Here is an 18,148-nt window from a genome sequence, read left to right as displayed (position 1 = left end):
CACAACAATGTCAACATAAATACCTATAGTTTCCTGCTTTGTGCTGCCATCTATTCTTGGGTTGAAGGGGGTTATCTTTGTTACTTTGCAATAGAATCATTCATGAATCACAGGAGTTTTGGAAAACTAACGCAGATCAGTAACCTCTCAGGATGAAATTCAAGGGGCCTGGAGACTGGAGAGCCTGTAGCTCCAGAAATCTGCCTAATATTACTTACCCATTAATTGGAATACTCACTAAGTTCCCATCTCCCTTCCACCTCTGGAAGTCAGAGGCAAAATATTACTTTTTGCACATAATTCAGCTCCCCATACAGCATTATTAATTCAATAATGAACATTGCTTAAAGGAAAATGAAGCTGATGCTTTTCATCTTGTATTCATTAGAATTGTGTTACAAAACCTGTGTTTGAAGAAAGAACTACACCATCAGAGTCAGGTGCTCATTGGCCGGGACATCGTGACATACAGATACAACAGCAGCTAACTGTTCATCAGAATTCTCAGACAAAGGTGAAAGAGAAAATGCTGGAAAATCTCAGCAGGTCTGACAGCATCTGTAAGGAGAGAAAAGAGCTGACGTTTCGAGTCTAACTGACCCTTTGTCAAAGCTAGGTTCAAAATACAAACCTAAACCCTTATTTTACCCTTTCAAACTAGATGTAAACTGTAAACATTGCGGTTGTTTCTACCTTGGGGTTTTGTAAATGATATCATTAATTAATCTTGTCTCAATGCACAATACCACATCTAAAATAATCGCTCTCTGGTCAGTTTCAGAAAGTTTCTTCGAGCATCACAATCTTAAAAGCTTTCTCTGAACTCATCCAAGCTTGTACTGCCAATCTGATTTTTCCAGTTTATATGTAGATTCAAGTCATCTATTATTGCTGTCCCCACGGCTCCTTTCGTCATCACAAAAAATTGATTATACCACCGAATTTCCCAATTTTACCTGTCAGGTTGCAAGAATATCTGCACCAGGTTTTCAATTAACAAGCAAGTAACTTTTATTGTAATCGAACTGTTTTTAACCAAAAGCAAAAATCTATCAATTACTAATTCTTAACACTATAAATTAAACTCTATCATTTAAAATTACCATACGCATACAGGGTAAAGACATACACAGAGAAGCAAGACAAGACAAGAGCATTCTGATTGGGAAATGAAAAGCCATAAGCAGAGCTCTGGTTCAAGTTTGGATCAGAGACAATAAGTTATTTTCTGTGGATTCTTTCTGCTTCCATTCAGTTCTTTGCTTAATAGATTAGGTAATTGGCACATCGATAAGGACTCTGAAGGTGGTTTTCCCTTTTTTTAAAATCATAAAGGAAGTTTACAAAAGAACAGTTTACAAGGAAATGGCGAGAACTACCACCAGACAATTTTCTGTTACTTCTCTGCATAGGAGGGTGTAAAGAGAGAGGGTGGGTAGATGTTTTCTCATCACTGGCTGAATGTTTTTGCTATGTTATCCAATGTCAAGACTAATAACAGTTACCTAAGAATCAATAATTATGTTGAGCACTCCTGATCTCCAATATTGGTCCCAAGTGAAAAGCAACACAAAAGATTGCCTCTGGACAAAACTGCTCTGAACGCATTCACGGGAATGTGTCTAGCTTGATCAAGGCAACATGATAGATACAGTTCACAATGAGTTCCAATCATTATTTTAAATACTGCAATATCGTCTTTCATTTTCCTTTCTCTGTATTCCCTCATTTGCCAAAGCTAATCCAACTAACCTTCACATCCCTGGTCACGATAAGCAATTTCACATGGCAAATCCACCTTGACTGCACATGTTTTGGACTGTGTGAGCAAATTGGAGCATCCAAAAAAAAAACCTATGCAGACGTGGAGGGAATGTACAAACTCAACAAAGACTGTCGCCCGAGGGTGGAATTGAACCCAAATCCCCATGCTGAGAGGCAGGAGAGCTAAGGACTGAACCACCATGCTGTCCCAAAAAAAGAGAAAAAAAAAAGGAACTAATAAGAATGGAAATGGCTTTTATACCTGATAATTTAACAGAATCCTACAATTTTCTTTTAAACAATGAACCACATGAGCTTAAAATCAACAGGAAATGCTGGGCTGAGAGAAATAGAAGTTTCCGTTAAATATTCATTATTCTCAAGGATAAAACACTAACAAGTTTATGAATTGTGACAAAAGGTACAACAAAACTTACAAACCTACACTTCCAGAATCTACCCACAGCGATTTTGCGATAATTAGGAGCTGGACTAGTGGGGAGGTTTTTCCGGCACCAATCAATCAGAAATTGTTTGGGAGACTTCCCTGTCCAACTTCGTGAAGTGTAGTCAAAGTTCCGTACATCCTTTGGTTCATTTCTTGCTATAAATGGTAATAAAGTTCAAATACAAGAATCAACAGTTATTCTATAAACAAAGTTATAAATATGTTATCCAATCAAGTATTTCATTATACAGTTACTTACGTTTCTCTTTTAATTTTGGTGTTGATTCTTCCAGCAAGGTTAGGTTAAGGGCACCTTCATGCTTATCATCAGCAAGTTCAGGCAAACTTTTGCCATTCTTCTTTATGTCTACCATCTTGATTGAAGGATCAAAAGCAGGATGCTTCTCCAACTGTTTAATCTCTACATCAAAAATAGATATCATCATCCATATTTCCCAAGGTACAAAGTTTAAGGACACTTTCACAAGTTTTTTTCATTTTTACGATCATTCAAGACAATTGGAAAACTGGCAAATTCCAGCCATAGAGTAACTGTTCGAATTCAGTCTCATAAATTACAATAAATTCAACATAAACAATTCACCAAACAAGGTTCAACCTGATTTAAGATTACTGAATTTTTTTAATGTTATACTACACAATAATAACTTAAGTTAACAACATAATTCAATAATTTACTTTCAAGTCAACCTTCTTCCTAGATTTGTCTCCTCTTTTCTCATAACTCAACCTTTCTCCATGTTTTATCAATATAGTTGCTCTTTTCTGTTCTATAAAGTTAAAATAATACTTTGAGGGAGCTGATCACTGTGAAGGGGTGAGCTATCAGTGTCAAGAAATCTCCACGTGTAAATAAATGGTAACTTGGTGATGGGATACCAACCTCTGTGGAATTATTTCAGACATCTGGCCTCATTCTTGCCGTCTCAGGTAAAGGTATGGCAATTAACTTTTTAATTACTTTTCTTAAAAAAACTCAACACTACAATAATTGATCAAAGAAAGGAACTATGTCCTTACCCTGTTGTAGTATCTTTATTCTTTCACTTGCTTCTCTGTGAGCATGTTTGTTATTATTATGTTTAAAGGACAAAGCCCGTTCTTTAACATCAACTAGTTTTGCTGTCAGCTCCAAGTAAAGTTCATTCTGTTCAATTAAAAAAAAACAAAATCTCCTTGAATTTCCAACAGAATACCTTTGCGTGTCATATGCTGAGCTAAACATATGGAGTTACAGTAAGTTCAAAAATGATGATAGGAAAACAAAATAGCAACACATCCAACTTTTCTAACTGACCAAAGAAAGATATTTCTGAAATTTCTCTCCTTCCGACAGAGAGATGAAATCACAAGAAAATTGATTCAATGAATTATCAGTTATCAAATTTCAGATAGCATTCAGTTAAAAATCTGTTAGAAATGCTCCTTTGCTAGGAAGGCACAAAATAGGTTGCTTGTGAAAGCTTCAAATAATTTTGACATTTTGCAGAGTGAAATAGCTTAGTGACGTTGGCATAATTCATTCAACAGTATTATTGACGGAGGTACCAACGGGCATTTGCTATAGATGGAATTGTAATGTCAACAAGCCTCTAATGCTTTCAGGGAGAAGAACATTGCAAAGGAAGGAAAAGCACAAGCAATGCCACTTTCCATCATCTGAAGATAAATACATGTTATGTTTACCGGATCAAAACGTTCTTCCTTTTCACACGTTTTCTCAGGTAATTCATTATTTGGATCGTCACTGTCATCATCTCCGCTACTACTTGCTTTGTCAGCATATTGTAAAATCCATTCCTTCATGCTAACTTGCGTGCTTCCACTTTCAGCAGCCTATCAGCAAGAAACATTGTAATTCATAATATTCATACATCAATTTAATGTCTCATGTCAACCTTAGTCTTTCACAAAAATATTTACAAATCAGTAATCTCGCATTCCATCACCACTCTAATCTTGACTCTAATCTCCAACATCTACAGTACTCATTTCTGTCTAGTAATCCAGAGTCCTAGCTATTGTTAGTGTGACATGGGTTTCAATTTCACAATGACAAATGCTGAAATTTCAAATTCAATTAAATTTAGAGTGAAAATCTAGTCTTATGGTGAGCATGTAATCACTCTTGACTGTTCTGAAGGAGCATCTGGTTCCATGATGTCCTTATAGTGCTCCTAATCTGCTATACTTGTCTAACTCCAGACATGCATATATCTAAATCTAGATCAACAGCAATGTGGTTGACTTTTAACTGCCTTCTTAAATGGTAGGCAATACACAGTTTTCATAAAGCCTGCCTAAAGTTGAAAGAAAGGAAGGAAACCAGGCATTTTATCCAGCATTGATAGAGGCACCAGAAAAACAAAATGTCAAACGAACCCTCTTAACCTTGCAAAGTCTTCTTACGAACATCAGAGGCTGCTGGCAAAAATGCAAAGGCATTCTCACAGACTAGTCAAGCAACAGGCTGACAATCATGCTTATGGAGTCATACCCTGATATTAATTACACTGTCCCAGATACCATCACTGCCATCCTTGGCTAGGTCCAGTGCAACCAGAGATGGCGATATAGTGGCATACAATATGAAGGGAGCCTTGTTCGAGGCTCAACATTGACTCTGGACCCATAATGTCTCATGACATCAGGACGAAACTGTCAAATTAATCTGTCATGATGATATTGGTAAGAGAGATCACTGCACAGTTACTGTGGAAAAAAGGTCCCATTACACACTGAGCACACCCTGCACCTTGCTGTGTGGCACGACTGACATGTTAAATGGGACAGACTTTGAAGAATGTACCATCTCAAATCTGGGCATCCAGCAGCAGCAGCAGAATTATCTTCAAATACAATGTGAAACCTCACGGTTTGCATATTCCCTTTTCTATTATTAGTAAGAAGCCAGGACAGGCAGGAATGAAAGGCTGGTTGGTATGGAATGGAATAAGTATGATGTCAAGAACTTATCTTGAATTGGATAAGGTCTAAGCAAGAAATATAAGAGGGAAAGACAATACTGATTGGGATCAAGCCCTGAACAGTAGTCTTCTAGTTGGACAGAGAAAAACTGAGGAGACAATAAGGGCATACAGAGTGAATACATGAATCATTGGCAATTTTAATCTTCATTTAGATTGGGGAAATCAAATTGGGAGGAGGGCAAAAAGAAGAATTCCTAAAATGAATTGAGATTCCAAGAAGAAGAATGCTACGGATTCAACAAGAAATCAGATTGTTTTGGATCTGATGCTATGTAATGAAGCATGTATATTAAATTAGGTCAAAGTAAAAGATGCCCTTGGAAACAGTGACCATAACATGGCAGAATTTAGTGTTCAGTTTGAGAGGGAGAAACTCAGGTCAGAAACAACTGTGCTAAGCTCAAATAAGGGTAATTACAAAGGAATGAGGGCAGAGCTGGCTGGAGTGGACCGAGAAAAAAGTTTAGCAGCAAAGACAGTTAAAGAGCAATAGCATACGTTTAAGAATATAGAGTACAGTGATGGAGGAAGGTTTTAGGAAGGGATAAGGCAACTATGGTTTACCAAGGAAGTTCAGGTTGGTAAAAAAAAATGTGGCAAAGATCAATGATAAACTAGAGTTCTAGGAAAGCTTAAAAAAAAAGACAACCAAACAAAAAATAACGAGGGAGAAAATAATTAATAAATAGGAAAAAAAACAAGGTAAATTCACAAGTAGTACCAAGACGGACACCTTAGGTTTCGAAACTGCCAATGTAACACCTTTATTTAAAGTGGGAAGGAGACAATCAAATAGATCAATCACAAAGAACAACAGCACGGAAACAGACCAGTTGGCCCAACTTGTCCATGCCAGATATCCTAAATTAATCTAGTCCCATTTGCCAGCATTTGGCCCATATCCCTATAAACCCTTCCAATTCTTCTACCCATCCAGATGCCTTTTAAATGTTGTAATTGTACCAGCCACCACCACTTTATGTGGCAGGTCATACAAACAACATGGAGTAGGATATAAACAGGTTAAACAAATGAGCAAAGACATAATGTGGGGAAATGTGAAGTTATGTTTTTTGGAAGGAAAAATAGAGAAGCTAAATATTATTAAAAATCTGCAGAACCAAGGGGTTTCGGAGTCCTCATCCAAAAATCCCACAAAGCTAGCAATCAAGTTCAGTCGCTAATAGGGAGGGCAAATGGAATGTTGGCCTTTACTTCAAAGGTAATGGGCTTTAAAAATAAGGCAGTTTAGCTAAAACTATACCAAGCACTGGTCAGGAGAAAGCTGGGATACTGCGAGCATTTTAGTCACTTTATCTAAGGAAAGATAAACTGGCATCAGAGACAGTCCAGAGAAGGTTCACTCGTCTGATACCAGGTATAGAATAACTGTAGGGAGAGGTTAAGTAGATTGGGCCTGTAGTCACTGGAATACACAAGAATGAAAGGTGACCAAAAACATACAAGATGCTTAGAGGACTTGGCAGGGTAGATGCAGCAAGGTTACTTCCTCCCTCTTGTGAGAGAGGCTAGGGCCAGACGACATAATCTCAGAACAATGAGTTGCATATTTAAGACAAAGATGAGGAGGAATTTCCTCTCTCAGAAGATAGCGAGTCTGTGGAATTCTTTATATAAAAAAAAAGGGCTGTTGAGGCTAGGTCATTAAGTATATTCAGAGCTGAGGTAGACATGTTTTTTAATCAGTAAGGGAATCAAGGGTTATGCGGGAAGGGATGGAAGTGGAATTGAGGACTATCAGATCAGCTATGATCTCAAAATGAATTGCAGTTACTGCAATACAGTAACCTTAAGTCATTGGGCGCATTCCAACTACATCGATTGTGGGAAATAATGACATATAATGTAAACATTTAAACACTGACAACATGCTTCAAGAAAGCAGAAGTCATTCAAGAGATGACAGATCAGATGACAAAATGATCATGACAAAACAACTCCATACCAAGTCCAAATAGTCCAGTGCCCTGAAAATTAAATACATTTCACCTCATTAGAGCCATAATATCTCTCATATTATATATTAACATTCAGCTATGATATATGGGACCTTCTTTGCTTTTTCAACACAGCAACAAGCAAACAGCAGCATATCAAACTAGTAATGCATGAGAACCTCATTTTTAAAATAAAAGCTAAGCTGCTGTCAAGGAGAGGAAAAATAAATGGCACATCACCATTCTTTTATCCACTTTTTGTCAAAAACATTAAATTTGACAAAATATTCATTATCTTACCTTGGCTTGGGGCTTATCATCACCTTTTTGAACCTCAGATTTTTCATAATTTATTTCAGCCTTTACAGGCAGCTGAAACTTGGGCTTGGTCTTGGTCTCTTCCTCCTGCAGTTTTTGCCTGAATCCATCAGGTAATGAATCTAAATTAAAAAAAAACATATCAAATCAATTAAATGAGAAATTATTCTGAGCAGATTACCATAAACACACATACTACATGAACATTCAGAGATTAAGAATTTATTCACAATTTCTCATATGCATATGTCATGAATTTAAACAGTCCAAAGAAACTTTCTGAACACAAAATTCATCCTTTAAAAGATCTTCTTTGGTCCCTAATATCCATTAAAGAGAGGCAGATTGCTCATCTGGTGTCTTGACATAGCCGAAGGAACCTGGTCAGCAGAACAGTTGTATAGTACAAAGTTGCAACCTCAAAGAATAGAAAGCATACTGAAAATATAAGATATGAATAAATTGCTTAAACAATCAACTGTCACATAACCACTATTTCGTTCACTACAATTTTTATTATTAACATACCCACTGTAATATAACACAATTTGAATGACGAACCTAAATTTTGGTTCTCCTACCATGAATATCCAGTTTTACTTGTACCTTTCTCAATTTATTCATGAACTGTGCAAGTTGCTGGTTAAGCCAGTATTTGTCTCAAGGAAGTTGCAGTCAACTTTCTTCTTTACTGCAGGTACACTGCAGGGCAAGAGGAAGGGAGTTCCAGGATTTTGACTCAGTGACAGAAAAGAAAGAGTCATAAAGTTTGAGGTCAGGATAATAGCAGCTTAGAAGGGAACTGGGAAACTAGTGGTATTGCTATGCATCTGATGTCCTTGGCCTTCAAAAGGGGTGTTGGCCAAGGATTTGATGAAGGTACTGATAAAGGAGACTTAATGAATTGTCACAGTGAATCTTGGATATGGTACACATCCACTGTGTAATAACAGTGTTAGATGCACGTTGACCAATCAATTTGCTTTGTCCTGGATGGTGTTGAGCTTCAAATGTTGATGCAGCTTGGCTCATCTCGGCAAGTGGAGAATATTTCATCACACTCCTGACTTATCAATGATAGACAGGCTTTAAAGAATCAGGAGGCACGTTATTGACTGCAGAATTACCTGCATTTGACGTTCTCTTGTAGCCAATGTATTTATATGACTGGTCGATTAAGTTTCTGCATGCAGTGCAAAATTATATTATATAATTACTGGGACCCTAACAATAATGAAACAATGCTGGAAAATACAATTATAATTGCAGTAATTAAATTACCCAAGATATATACTCCAGCAAAGCCATTTTCTTTCCTAAACTTCCAGTTGCCAAAGATACCTTTAAACAACCTTTTAGTCATTCATCATTCTTTGCCAGCTGTACGAGCACAGTTCCTATTCGATCTAAGCACTAAATCTTCCAACTTCTTTTTGTCCATAAAGAAAACACAGAAGCTTACAATTATTGGTTACATACATTTTTTTTTAGATTAGATTAGATTAGATTACTTACAGTGTGGAAACAGGCCCTTCGGCCCAACAAGTCCACGCCGCCCTGCCGAAGCGCAACCCACCCATACCCCTACATTTACCCCTTACCTAACACTATGGGCAATTTAGCATGGCCAATTCACCTGGCCTGCACATCTTTGGACTGTGGGAGGAAACCGGAGCACCCGGAGGAAACCCACACAGACACGGGGAGAATGTGCAAACTCCACACAGTCAGTCGCCTGAGGCGGGAATTGAACCCGGGTCTCTGGCGCTGTGAGGCAGCAGTGCTAACCACTGTGCCACCGTGCCGCCCACACGGTATATTTTGCAATATACCATTTTTTTTTAAATGGAATGAAATCATATAATCCGTACAGTGTGGAAGCTGGTCATTTGTCCCATTGAGTCCACACCAATCCTCCAAACAGAATCCCATCCAGACCCAGCCCCTTACTCTATTCCTGTAACCCTGCATTTACTTTGGCTAATGCACCTCGTCTGCACATCCCTGGACACAATGGTTAACTTATTACTTCCAATTCATCTAACCTGCACATCTTTGGACCGTGGAAGGAAACTGCAGCACCCGGTGGAAACCCATGCGACAAGGGGAGAATGTGAAAAATTCACACAGACTGTCACCAGAGGGTGGAATCAAACCCAATATCTGGCACTGTGAGGAAGCAGCATTAACTACTGAGCCACCGTGCTGGCCTGCGTGTTATGCTTAGTCAAGCAATATATTTTTCACAAGGGTGATATAAAACATTTGAGTAGGATTTGAGTGGATGGGATGGCACAGTGGCTAGCACTGCTGCCTCACAGTGCCATGGGACGTGGGTTTGATTCCAGTGTCAGGCAATTGTGTCAAGTTTGCATGTTCTTGTTGTGTCTGCCTGGATTTGCTCCAGTTTCCTCCCACAGTTCAAAGATGTGCAGGTTAAGTGGGTTGGTGATGCTAAATTGCCAGGGTTGTGCAGGTTTGGTGGATTAGCCATGGCAAATGGAGGATTACAGGGATAGGGTTGGGGGGTGGTGTCTAAGTGGGATGCTCATGGAGGGGCGGTGTGTACACGATCACTGAATGACCTGCTTCCACGCTGTGGGGATTTGATTTTTTTTTTGGCCATGGTTTCGTGTAACTGCAAAATGTAATGCTGAAAAGATTGAGTGAAGGTCAAGGAAATGGATTTGCTTTTTCAAAAATATATTGGCAATTTTTATAAAGCAGTACTCATTGCAAGACTAATGACACACTGTTTTATCATGACAGCAGTGTTGCATTGAATTTTTTTTGTAATATAAAAGGAAATACAAATGCTTGAAATCTGAAATAAAAGAAAAAAAATTCTGATAATGTTGAAGAGGGCAGACAGCATCTGTTGAGGAAAGAAAAAGCTAGCATTTCAGATTGATGTCTTTTTGCAGAATTGCAGGAGGAAACATCAATTTCCCCACAAAGTCTAAATGGCAAAATGTATCCAAGTCCATTTCATGTTTGTCACAGATAAAACAATTATACTGCTAAACACATTCATATTCAAACAACTTACCGTCAGGAAGATTTAAACACAACCAGTCCAAAGCAGAATGAAGATCTCCACCATAAATGACAGTGTTTTTCATGGCTTCTTCAATGTCCTCTTCACGAAATGAAAATCCTTGCAAAGCTATATATAGGTCCTGCACAGACATTCAGTTAATAAGACTATTTAAACATAAAAATTGTTCCGTATGCTTTCATACATCACGAAAAACTAAAACCGAATATAAAATTCAACTGAAAAGTTAATAATATAATGGGAATACTTAGAATGAACACATACCAGTATCAAAGATGACAGTTAAAAGGTTAAATATCATGAATTATAGAAGTAAACATAATTCAAATCCCAAGAACACTTTACTGGCCCAAGCATACCATAAGCTATCCTCATTTAACCACAATTAGACTATTAAGAATAATAAACATCCATCCTTGTAATAAACTCCTCTGCAATATTTACATGAATCACCTGCTTCCCACAATACCCACAGTCATGTTTGCCACTTTCCACAAGCCCAACAGTCCATGTTCTATAAATACTCACCAAGGATTTAAGAAACAGACAAGCACTTACAACATAAGAACTAGGAGCAGGAGTAGGCCATCTGGCCATTTGAGCCCATTTTGCCATTCAATAGGATCATGGCTCATTTTTTGTGGACTCAGTTCCACTTACCTGCCCTCTCACCATAATCTTGAATTCCTTTACAGCTCAAAAAATTATCTTAGCTTTAAAAACATTCAATGAGGAAGCCTCAACTACTTCACTGGGCAGGGAATTCCACAGATTTCTTCACCCAGAGGGTTGTGAGTTTCTTCTCAATTCAGTCCTAAATCTGCCACCCCTAATTTTGAGGCTATGCCCTCTTGTCCTAGTTGTATCCACCAGTGGAAACATCCTCTCAACTCTATCTTATCTATTTCCTTGATAGTTTTACTTATTTCTCTCAGATCCCCTACCTCATTCTTCTCAATTCCAATGAATAAAGCCCCAGTCAACTCAGTCTCTCCTCTTAAGCCAACACCTTAACTTAGTAAACCTCCTTTGCACCCCCTCAAGTGCCAGTACATCCTTTCACAAGTCAGATGAAGAAACTGTACATAGTACTCCAAGTATGGACTCATCAGCACCTTATACAGCTGCAACATAACCTCCCTGCTTTTAAACTCAATCCCTTTAGTAATGAAGGACAAAATTCCATTTGTCGTCTTAATTACTTGTTACATCTGCAGACTAACCTTTTGAGATTCATGCACAAGATCACCCAAGTCCCTCTACACGGCAGCATGCTGCAATTTCTTACCTTTCAAATAACAGACCTTTTTACTATTATTTTCTTAGCAAAATAGATGATTTCACATTTATTAACATTGTATTCCATCTGCCAGACCTTTGCCCATTCACTTAAACTATCCATGTCCCTTTGCAAAGTTTCACAGACTTTTGCACACTTAGCTTTCCCATTCATCTTAGTGACATCCACAAACCTTGACACACGACTCATGGTCCCCAACTCCAAATCATCTATGTAAATCCTAAATAACTGCAGTCCCAACAGTGATCCTGAGGCACACCACCCACGAGTCTCTGATCGCCAACCAGAAAAGCACTCATTTATCCCCACTCTTTGCTTCATGTAGTTAACTAATCCTCTATGCAAATTAATATATTGCCCATAAAGTCATGCATCTTTATCTTATGCAGCAGCCTTTTGTCGAATGCCTTTGGAAAGCTAGGTACACCACATCTACTGGGTCCCCATTGTCCACCTTGCTCATAATGTCTTCAGAGAATTCCAGTAGATTAGCTAAGCATGACCTGCTTTTCATGAACCCATGCTGCGTCTGCCCAACGGGACAGCTTCTATCTAGATGAATTGCTATTTCTTTCTTGATAATAGACTCAAGCATTTTCCCCACTACTGAAGTTAAGCTAACCCGTTTTATAATTCCCCATGTTTTGTCTACCCACTTTTTAAAATTGTGGCATTACATTTGCTGTTTTTCAATTTGCTGGAACAGAACAGGCCCAGAGAAAATTACTAGAAGTGCATTTGCTATATCCCCCACCATCTCTTTTAGTACCCTGGGATGCACTTCATTAGGGCCAGGAGACTTATCTACCTTTAGTTCCATTAGCTTGCCCAAAACTACAACTTTTGTGATGATTATTTCCAGGTTCTCACATATCTTTGTCTCCTTGTCAATTACTGGCATGTTATTCGTGTCCTCCACTATGAAGACTGACATAAAACACCTGTTCAACGCCTCAGCCATTTCCTCATATCCCAATACTAAATCCCCTTTTCATCTCTAAAGGACCAATATTTACCTCGGCCACTCTTTTTTGTTTTATATATTGATAGAAACATTTGCTATCTGTCTTTATATTCTGAGTTAGTTTACTCTCAATCTATCTTACCTTTCTTCATAGGTTTTTTTTGTGCCTTACGATTAAATTAATCCAAATTGTGATTTTGTGTCTTTCCATGGGAAATCTTCTACATTGTGAAAGTCTGTGTCAAGTTTAATTACAGTTTTCTTGTTTCAATTTAACAAACAATAATGGCATCATTCTTGCAGTTGATGAATATTTCACAAGATTTCTTTCAAAAAAGTATATTACTGGAAATTTTGTGGAAAATAACATTGAATTTCAAGTGCAATGGTTTGTCCTTTTTTGTTACTAGAGTTTATATCGACTTATAATACTCACTCATATTCTTTCCCAACTGCTATTGATGTGGAATCAATATCCTGTCCAAATATTGGTACGTTTAATGTTCCACAAACAGAAGGAAAATTTCAGATAGCTATCACAAAGTTACATATCTACTTCAAATTTAATGACTTGCAGCTTTCTTGCACTGGGTGCAGAAAAAGGATTTCCCATTTATAGATTGTGTAGTCCCAACAGTTATTCATGTGTCTTAGTACATTTATAAACATTTCTGGATACAAAATAAGTTGTGTTGTTTGGACAATACCATGGCTTTAGGAGGTGTATTTTATCTTGGTTTATTTTATGGAGAAAGGTTGAGACAGAAGTGACGAGCGATCTGCTCGCCAATAAGGTAAACATCTTGCAAGGCCTTTATTTTAAAAAAAACTGGAACAACTGAAGCAGCCTAAAAATGGGTGAGGTCAAACCCCCACAGAACCAGGATTTTTAGTTTTAGCTTTCAGCAGTTGTTGGGGTCTTGAAGCTGGATATGGAAGCTATTATTTCTCTCTGTCACAACTAAAAGCTGGGGTTCCTTTCAGCTGCTGAAATTGCATGTGAAACAGTCTATTTTACTGACTTTTCCTTTGCCAAGGGTGTGTTTATGGTATGTTACTATATTGGAACAGTTAATTAATAGTAGTTAAGTATTTTGTTAAGCATTTCAATAGAGTAACAGTTAAGTCAATTCTTTTCTTTTTCTTCAGTCTGCATGTAAAAATAAAAGGCGTTTTGCTTAAATTCGAGTAGTTAACAAATTGAATTGTATCTGGAATACAACACCCTCCACCCACCTTTAAAATAAGAAAAAGTTAGGGTCTGGGCTATCTTATTTTGAGGGGAGGTCTGGTCTGGTCCATAACATATATTACCTGCAAGTGAAAACTAAGGATTCCCTGAAGTGCTTGAAACATTTGCAAATAATTGCTGAAATGGTATTACCTGCAGTTTTTTCACTGTGAGCCTTCCAGAGATGGTTCCCGATTTGCCATGTTGGGCTTTGAATTGGTTAATCAGTCTTATTATCCTTTGTTCCAGTTCAGGTTTAATCACAACCTTTAAAATATAATTAGTTTGTTATTTTTAGTACTGAGATTGGTGATATAACAAATGAGACAACTGCCTTCATGGAAGGAGTAGTGATCGAACCAGTATATGAGTGGATATCTGTGCCGGAGGTAATTATTCACTACCCCCATCGATAGGCTTTTTGCAAGAATTGTGACACCCTTTTCCCCACTGTCAGCCTGTTTAAGACCGATATGACTAAGGTGCACAAAATCAAGAATATCCAAACAAAATGTTCACGCTGCGACAAAGCAGGAAAGTATCTCCTGCCATTACCCAAAATGCAAAGGTAAGAAACCCCCGCCCCAACAGGGAACTTTGCATGCAGCGCGTGTGACCAACAGTTTACAACTCAGTCGGGACTTGGTCAACACGAGAGGCACCAACACCCTGGTCTATGGTATGAAAAACACCTCAAAACTACACTCAAGGTCAAGGGCAAACCAGGGAGAAGTGATCGCGTATGGTCACAGGTGGCAGTGGCACTCCTGAGGGAATGAGAAGTGAGATTTACAGGATACAAATTTATTAATAAATCGATTGCCAGCATCCTTAAAACGAAAATACCCTAGCAAATCTCAGATAAACGCAGGACCCTTGCGAACACATCGACGGAGGTCCAAACCCCAAACAAGTCAATCATAACTCACACGAATCGGAGTGGGAGAACATCTGGGAAAATGCCGATGATCAAAACACGCGCCAAAGAGCCAGTTGAAGAACACCGGCCTCAATCCTTAAGCATAGGGACGTAGATGACCAGTTAACACAAGCTGAGGAGCTCTTGAGCGCAAGGAACGACCCGGACCCTCTTGCCCTAAGGGTAGGACTGATGGAAAGTATTACCGATCAACTAATGAATAATAGGGAGAGACAGAAAATATGAAAGAAGCCTCAAAAAGACCAGGCTAAAAAATACAAAAAGACTGGTAACAATACCGGGGCAAAGAAAAGATGGGCAGCAGGTAGAGTGCTGTTTAGAGCGACACAGGAGCTCTACAAAATCAAACGGTGCCAGCTAGCTCGCGAGATCATGGGGGCGCCGACTCATCCGCTTGTCCTCTCAAAAGAGGAACTGGAGGCATATTTCTGAGAGAAACTGTCAATACCAAACCAGAAATCAAATATCTGTAAGTATGCCCCATACACCGGGAATGTAGATGACCGATCCTTGATGAAACCCATAGAGGTAGAAGAGGTGGAGACAGCCATCAAGGGGATAGACGAGCACAGTGCCACGGGACCAGACGGCCTGAAACTGAGTGACATACAATCAATCCATGAGGAGGAGGAAACTCATCTACCCCGCCTCTTCTCCCTATGGCTCAAATCAAGCAGAATACTCGAATCACTGAAAAAGAGTCGGACGGTCTTGATTCCTAAATGCGAGGTTAAAGACCTCCTGAAAAACATTGACAACTGGCAGCCGATAACTGTTGGTCCAGTTCTGCTACAACTGTTCATGAAATTAATGGCAAAACACCTCAGTGAAACAGTCTAAATTAACAACACGCAAGGGGGATTCTTAGCAGCCACTCCCGGATGCAATGAAAACATTGTCATTCTCGAAAACATCATTAAGGGAGCAAAGCTTAACTGCAAGGACCTCACAGTTGTCTTGTTGATCTGGTGAATGCGGTCTACTCGGTTGGGCACAAGCTACTACTGAAAACTTTACAAAGAGCACAACTTCCCAAAGTCTTTGCAGGTCTGATCAAAGATCTCCACACTAGCAACAAAACCGTGGTGGAAGGGAGCGGTAAATGTACCACCCCAATAAACATTGAGAGGGGCGTAAAGCAATATTATTTAACATCGCTCTGGATCCTCTGGTATGCTCCCTGGAGGCCAACTCAGGGGTCGTCATGCCCCTGGACGGCAGAAGAGTCAACTGTTTGACTTTGGCCTTCGCGGATGACCTTCTGATGGACTCCCACACCGAAACGTCGAGGAATCTGAAGCTGCTTCAGTCATACTGTGACCATACGGGTCTCAGTATTAACATCTTGAGGACGAAGGGCTTCCACTGTATGTTTAAGAGGAAGACCTTCTTATACAACCACTTCGATAACACGAAACCGCGAAATGAATCCATAGCCGATATACCACCAGATGTCAAGTAGTAGTATCTGGGTGCCCGTATCAATCCGTGGGCAGGTGTGTCAGAAGGAGAATCGGAGGAGAAGCTTAAGACCTGGGTTAAAAGAATAAAGGCAGCATCTCTCCGACCAAGGCAACGGCTGGAAATCCTTAAAATGCACGTCATCCCCAGACTGTATTTCCATCTGACCCTATCCGAAGCATCTCAGTGTACACTTATAAAACTGGACCAGATCATCCATAATGCCACAAAAGAATTCCTCCACCTTCCACCTCATACCACTGATGGAGTCCTGTATGCCAGCATAGGAACGGCGGTCTTGGAGAACCAAAACTTGAGATGCAAATTCCATCCGCAATTGTCTGCAAACGTAAGGCACTTGAGACGTCCAGTGATGTGATAATTCAGGCCTCCTTTCAGTAAAAAAGGACAATGCAACACAGACACCATTGCAGGACTGCGCGAAAGTCCCTAAAGAAACTGAAGGTTTCCTACCTAGCCACCAAAATGGCCATCATGCCAGCACTCCAGGAGACAGATGTCAAGCGACAGAAACCACCCAACAGGTATGCAGAATGGAGAGAATGGGAATTTGGAAAGTGGCAAAAGCTGGAATGCCAAGCGGCAGGCATCCAGTATTTCAGAGATGACAAAATCTCTAACTCATGGCTGAAATCAGCAATTCATCAGAAATCCTCTGTTTATAAACAGTTTGCTCTTGCGGTGTAATCTATACTCGAAAAGAGCCACCCTATCAAGGGGAAGACCAAATAGAAACAAAATTTGCCGAAGCTGTGAAATGGGAGTCAGGACCATCTCACACATTTCAGGATGCTGCCCATTTATCAAAAATGCTTGGATAAAATGCAATAATAAGATAGCTGAACAGCTGCAAAAGCACATCAGTAAGTAGGGCTAGACACTGTACATTGAGCCCAGGTTGTTTGCAAAAGGTGGCTCACTACGGAAACCCAATCTCATATTCAAGAAAGATCGAAAGATCGCGGTAGTGGATGTCAATGTGCGGTACAAGAATGACAGCAAAACTCTGGAAATGGCATGGCCTGAGAAATGTGAGAAATATAAACACCTTAACACCAAGATAACGGAATGACAGGGGGCTCGGAACCCAAGTACTTGGGCTTCATGATGGGCGCACGAGGCAAGTGGCTGGGCCTGAATAACAGCCTCATGAAATATCTCAGCATAGAAAGATTCGAAACCTTCGCCCAAAAGACATCAAGACTCACATTTTCACTGACACTCGAAGTATTACAACTCTTCAGTGATAAGTGAGCAAACTACTGCTAACCGGCTCTGGCCGGAGACTAGGATTAAAAAAATGAAATAGAAATAAAAATAAAAATAAAAAACGGGGGCGCCGATCCACCTACACCACGATCAGTCAGACCCCAGACTGATGGAGGACCACCAATACCCGAGCCTCGTATAACACCTGTACCACCCTGGCGCTTGGTCTGTGGTGATGCTACAGAGTCCAAAACGTTGACAGATGACATAAAGACATGAAAAAGGCACTGTTGTGAGTGTTTCAAAATAGGCGAAAGTGAGGACTGCAGATGCTGGAGATCAGAGTCTAGATTAGAGTGGTGCTAGAAAAGCACAGCAGGTCAGGCAGCATCCGAGCAGCAGGAAAATCGACGTTTCAGGCAAAAGCTCTTCATCAGGAATGAAGCAGGGTGCCTCCGGGCTGGA

The 18,148-nt window shown here is 39.5% G+C and overlaps 1 protein-coding gene and 1 pseudogene across 1 annotated transcript in view; one reads left to right on the top strand and one right to left on the bottom strand.

Moving 5' to 3' along the window:
• Positions 1-18,148, bottom strand: part of dhx29 (DEAH (Asp-Glu-Ala-His) box polypeptide 29) — a 127,735-nt gene that overhangs the window by 89,556 nt on the left and 20,031 nt on the right. The window contains exons 3-9 of the mRNA XM_043688629.2: positions 14,206-14,319; positions 10,549-10,678; positions 7,482-7,621; positions 3,920-4,069; positions 3,254-3,380; positions 2,472-2,633; positions 2,206-2,368 (exon numbers count right to left, since the gene is read on the bottom strand). Of these exons, the coding sequence (XP_043544564.2) occupies positions 2,206-2,368; positions 2,472-2,633; positions 3,254-3,380; positions 3,920-4,069; positions 7,482-7,621; positions 10,549-10,678; positions 14,206-14,319 (986 nt within the window). The remainder of the gene's footprint in view (positions 1-2,205; positions 2,369-2,471; positions 2,634-3,253; positions 3,381-3,919; positions 4,070-7,481; positions 7,622-10,548; positions 10,679-14,205; positions 14,320-18,148) is intronic.
• On the top strand, positions 14,526-15,964 carry LOC148152165 (uncharacterized; annotated as a pseudogene).

The sequence above is a fragment of the Chiloscyllium plagiosum genome, unplaced genomic scaffold (genome assembly GCF_037043375.1).
Source record: "Chiloscyllium plagiosum isolate Xiang-an unplaced genomic scaffold, Cpla_swu_hap1 HiC_scaffold_1, whole genome shotgun sequence".
NCBI lineage: Eukaryota > Metazoa > Chordata > Chondrichthyes > Orectolobiformes > Hemiscylliidae > Chiloscyllium > Chiloscyllium plagiosum.
Note: the sequence above shows the minus strand (reverse complement) of the source record. Positions and strands in the feature narration are given on the sequence as shown.